Source organism: Artemia franciscana, chromosome 9 (genome assembly GCF_032884065.1).
Source record: "Artemia franciscana chromosome 9, ASM3288406v1, whole genome shotgun sequence".
Classification (NCBI taxonomy): domain Eukaryota; kingdom Metazoa; phylum Arthropoda; class Branchiopoda; order Anostraca; family Artemiidae; genus Artemia; species Artemia franciscana.
In genome coordinates, this window is record NC_088871.1 from 13330277 (window position 1) to 13335938 (window position 5662).

Consider the following 5662-nt stretch of genomic DNA (forward strand, 5'->3'; position numbering starts at 1 on the left):
ATAGGGAAGCAGCTGATCTAGGAGAAATTGCGGAGCTGCTCAACCAACAGTTCACCTCCGTCTTTACTTCCAAACCAAATGGCCAACTACCACCAGCACCTCTATCCAACATCACCAGTCAAATGAACGAATTAATCGTAGACGAAGCCGCCGCACTAAAGTGGCTTTTAACCCTCGATGCCGACAAATCTGCTGGACCAGATAAGCTCCATCCGAGGCAACTGAAAGAAGTTTCAAGCATCATCTCTGTCTGATTAGAAAAAGGTATATGTAGCTGCTTTTTTCAAGAAAACGGACAAATCCAGAGTAGAGAACTACAGACCAATCATCCTAACGTCCGCCGTTGCTAAGCTACTTGAGAGAATCGTGAATAACGCAATCCATGACCATCTAACAACCCACATGATACTTTCTAACAACCAGCCCAGATTCTGTCACAACAAGTCAGTGGAAACCAATTTACTTGAAGCCTACAACATCATCACCAAGCTCCTTGACGCTGGTATACCTGTTGCCCTGATTATCCTTGATCTAGCCAAATTATTTGATAAGGTTCCCCACAGAAGGTTCCACATAAATGTCCTCTCTGCAAGCCTGAATCACACGACGGTTAATTGGCTCATATGTTGTCTCACAAAATACATGAAAAGAGTCAGACTGTTCAGAACAGGTGGTCAGAAGATATACTCCAAACTTTGCACTGTCATCAGTCATGTCCCAAAAGGTACAGTTTTTGGCTGTACCCTCTTCCGGATTTACATCAACTACATAGTCACCGGGTTTAGCAACAATATCATACTATTTGCTGATGATTTCAAGCTCTTCGGTCTGGCAGACAGCTTAAGCCTCCAAGCCGATCTCAACCATATCCAAAAGTGGGCTGAAAGGTGGCTACTATCATTCAACATCAGTAAATGCAGCGTCTTGCACTTTGGACCAAAGAATGAAAACACTGTGTACTCCATGTGGGATCCTGACAAGCTAACAAAGATTGATCTTCAGCCCCACAACGAAGAAAGGGCCTTGGGTGTACACATTCCTAATCAGTGTATAGTATAAATAGTTCTGCTGTTTTTGGTAAAAATAAAATAATGAAGTAACCCTTAGTGACATTATTAGTGACAAATGGTGAGACTCTTTCGTAACTGCAGAGGATTCGCAGGAAGAAGAAGAAAAAATGAGCTTTGGTTCTATTGATGATAGCGAAAGTGACTTAAAAGCAGATGGTGAAGAAGAAGTGCGGATATCCACCGATCTCAGCGCAGCCATCACGAATATAGACCAGCTACCGAACAAATTAACGAACTCAGGTCATCAATTTATAACAAAGATTATGATTTGATCCTCCTTACCGAACTGACTAGCATGATGAAATCTCGGGATAGCAGCTAATACCCGTTCTTTCAAGCCCTGATTGCCATTGAGGTATTATAGCCCTTGACAAAGCTTCGTATTTAATCAAACCTCTGCAATTATTACTTCAACCAAAAACCTCGAAACAGTGTGGTTTCACGTTTGTAAAGCTGAAAACTCGCATAATGTTTTAATCAGGGTGTGATGCATTTACAAAAGCCCCTCATTACCGTCAATGTTGGAATCTGAGCAGCTACTTGCCTGTGTCCTCAAAAAAGCAACGAACAACTTTAGAGGAAGCTTTTTCATTGCCAAAGACTTTATCTTCCCTGATATAGCCAGGAAAGATGAATTCCTCTATACAATGTCACCATCGAATTGCTTCGAAGACGAGTCATCCCCATTCATCCAATATATCCTCAATCTCTCCCTCACCCGAGATGGAGACCAGCCAACAAGGCATCGTTTGCACCAGAGTCCATCACTCCTCGACTTAGCTTTCGTGAACAAGCCAGAACTAGTCTAGGAAATCAGTTACATGCCACCAGCTAGACATATAGACATCGATCAAGAAAGTAACCAATAGACTCGTCAGGAAAATGTTTGTTGACAAAAGATCTGTTAGAGCTGATCTATCTAATGTTAATTGGGAAAATATCCTCGAAGGACATGTGGAAGACAAATGGAACATCTTCAAACCCTTCTCCTCGATGAGGAGAAATAGAACATGTCAGTTAAGACGATTACCAAACCTAAGACACTACCATACATGACCAGGGAAATCAGGAAAGAGTGGAACGGAAAATCCCGCAACTGGAAGAAGTACAAAAAGAAGGGGGACAAAGCTAACTATGCTAGGTTTGCTAATGCGCATAACAAACTGCACCAACTGACTAAGCAATTGCACCTAGATTTTGAGTTCAAACTCGAAGAGGGCTGCTAACACAACCCCAATAATTTTTGGAAGTACGTCTCAAGCAAAGATCATAACCACCGCAACCCAAACGTCTGACAATGGAAAACAATAGGGAAGCAGCTGATCTAGGAGAAATTGCGGAGCTGCTCAACCAACAGTTCACCTCCGTCTTTACTTCCAAACCAAATGGCCAACTACCACCAGCACCTCTATCCAACATCACCAGTCAAATGAACGAATTAATCGTAGACGAAGCCGCCGCACTAAAGTGGCTTTTAACCCTCGATGCCGACAAATCTGCTGGACCAGATAAGCTCCATCCGAGGCAACTGAAAGAAGTTTCAAGCATCATCTCTGTCTGATTAGAAAAAGGTATATGTAGCTGCTTTTTTCAAGAAAACGGACAAATCCAGAGTAGAGAACTACAGACCAATCATCCTAACGTCCGCCGTTGCTAAGCTACTTGAGAGAATCGTGAATAACGCAATCCATGACCATCTAACAACCCACATGATACTTTCTAACAACCAGCCCAGATTCTGTCACAACAAGTCAGTGGAAACCAATTTACTTGAAGCCTACAACATCATCACCAAGCTCCTTGACGCTGGTATACCTGTTGCCCTGATTATCCTTGATCTAGCCAAATTATTTGATAAGGTTCCCCACAGAAGGTTCCACATAAAGGTCCTCTCTGCAAGCCTGACCCAGACGACTGTTAATCGGCTCATATGTTGTCTCACAAAATACATGCAAAGAGTCAGACTGTTCGGATCAATTGGTCAGAAGATATACTCCAAACTTTGCACTGTCATCAGTCATGTCCCAAAAGGCACAGCTTTTGGCCGTACCCTCTTCCGGATTTACATCAACTACATAGTCACCGGGTTTAGCAACAATATCATACTATTTGCTGATGATTTCAAGCTCTTCGGTCTGGCAGACAGCTTAAGCCTCCAAGCCGATCTCAACCATATCCAAAAGTGGGCTGAAAGGTGGCTACCATCATTCAACATCAGTAAATGCAGCGTCTTGCACTTTGGACCAAAGAATGAAAACACTGTGTACTCCATGTGGAATCCTGACAAGCTAACAAAGATTGATCTTCAGACCCACAACGAAGAAAGGGCCTTGGGTGTACTCGCTCCTAATCAGCTCAAGTTTCACTTCCAGGCAAGGAATGTGGTTTCTAAATCTAACGCAAGACTTGGCCTACTCAAGAGATCTATTTCGAACAGATCCCCTTAGGTCTCTCTTAGACTTTATAAAGCCGTCGTAAAACCAACCATAACTTTGGAAACAGCTTAGCCACTCCCCAATACAAAGGTGACACGAGACTTTTTGAAGACGTGCAGAGACCTGCCACCAAGGTTATAGATGGGTGAAATACCTCCCCTACGATGAAAGACTAAAAACACTCATACTGCCTACACTGGTGTACCACTGTAGACGATATGACATGCTACTTACCCAAAAACTCTCCAACGACACATTAAGTCTCTTGAACCTGAACAAGTCCCACCAATCTCATAAATGAGTCCATTCAAAGAAACATTCTAAATGCCGCTTGAACACATAAATGCGTCAAAACTTTTTCTCCAAAAGAGTTGTCAACGACTGGAGTTCCTTCTCCGAGTCTACAGTGTTAGCAACTTCACTTGTAACTTTCAAGAAGTTGCTGGACAACGAGTGGTCATGTAGGAACAGGAAATACTGCTGGCATGATTCAGGTCAGTGGCAGCTGTCATTAGTAGCAGTGGACAGGTAGTAGACAGGTTTAATAGCAAAAATTGGTAGCTATCGCTGATTTGAGTTTTTTTTTACAACATATTCAAAGTCAAATTACACTTGTAAATATAAATCAAACAGCAAACATTAACTCTTATTATACATATTGACGAAAACCGGGACGAAAGAATTACCATGTCCGTTAGTTCTTGCTTTAACGGAAACTAACTTATCTTGCTTTCTCGTTCTTGATGGTAGAGGTTGATCAGGTAGAATATCATGGTATTGAGATTTAGAAAGCAAGAACTTCCCAAAACTCATTAGCAGAGTATCGTGCCGATTTTGAAGTGTCGGTAGTCACTTTCAGAGACTTTTCCTAGGGAATGTCACCGCAGCCCAAGATGATCGATACCACTCGCTTCTGAACCGATTGAAGCTCCTGACAAAGATACACTGTTCTAAGTGTTGAGTGCACCCAAACAGGACAAGCATATTCCAGAATGGGGCGGACATACGTTAGGTCTGCATACTTAATACTCTCTGCGTTTGCAGTGAACCTACGCATACCGTTCACAGTCTATAAACTAGCGTTTACACTTTTAACCACGTTTTCGATATGTGTGGCAAAGCTGAAGTCATTGGAGAAAGTAACTCCAAGGATCTTGATACTGTTTGTTTGAGGGAATGGAACATTTGGCTCCATAACATCGCTTTTTAGCGGGTTAAAGCGTACTCTCTTCAACTTGTTCCTATTAATCTCAAGATTTAGCTCCGCGCACTCTTTGGTGAAAACTCCTGATTTAATAAAAAACCAGCTCATAACATCATTTCCTACCTTAACTCCAGTAGTATTATAATACCCCAGACTAATATAGTCATTACCCTCGACTAATATAGACATTACCCCCGACTAATGCAGACATTGCCCCCCAACTAATATAGACATTACTCCCGACTAATACAGACATTGCCCCCTTCTAATATAGACATTACCCCTAACTAATATAGACATTACCCTCGACTAATACAGACATTATCCCGGATTAATATAGACATTATCTCCGACTAATATAGAAATTATACCCGACTAATATAGAAATTACCCCTGACTAATATAGACACTTCCCCCGACTAATACAGGTATTAACTGCGACGAATATAGACATTACCCGCGACTAATATAGACATTATCCCCGACTAATATAGACATAACCCACAACTAATATAGAAATAATCCTCGTCTAAAATAAACATTACCCGTGACTAATATAGACATTTCCCCCGAGTAATATAGATGTTACTCCCAACGTTACTTCTACTAACATAGACATTAGTAGTAGCAGTCGTCACCCGACTAATACTAATACGGTAGTAGTAACAGCAGTAGCAGTAGCAGCAGTAGTAGTAGCAGCAGCAGTAGTAGTAGTAGTAGTAATAGTAGTAGTAGTAGTAATAGTAGCAGTAGTAGGAGTAGTAGTAGTAGCATTTGAAGCAATAGTAGTAAAAGTAGTAGCAATCGGAGTGGTAGTAATAGGCGTCGTAGAAGTAAAAGGAGTAGAAGCAGTAAGAGTAGTAGTAGTACAAGTAGCAGCAGGAGTAGTGTGAGTAGTAGAAGTATTAGCAGCAGTAGTAGTAGGAGTAGTACTTGTAGTACTACTACTACTC

At 41.6% G+C, this 5662-nt stretch overlaps 2 protein-coding genes across 2 annotated transcripts; both read left to right on the forward strand.

Annotated features, from left to right (window-relative positions):
- Nucleotides 1–402: 402 nt before the first annotated feature.
- LOC136030766 (uncharacterized) lies at nt 403–1059 on the forward strand. Its single transcript, XM_065709808.1, has one exon. The coding sequence runs from the start codon at nt 403–405 to the stop codon at nt 1057–1059; it is 657 nt and encodes a 218-aa protein (XP_065565880.1).
- Nucleotides 1060–2779: 1720 nt separating this feature from the next.
- Nucleotides 2780–3517, forward strand: LOC136030768 (uncharacterized). Its single transcript, XM_065709809.1, has one exon. It carries the CDS (start codon nt 2780–2782, stop codon nt 3515–3517), a length of 738 nt encoding a protein of 245 aa, XP_065565881.1.
- The last annotated feature ends 2145 nt before the right edge of the window (nt 3518–5662 follow it).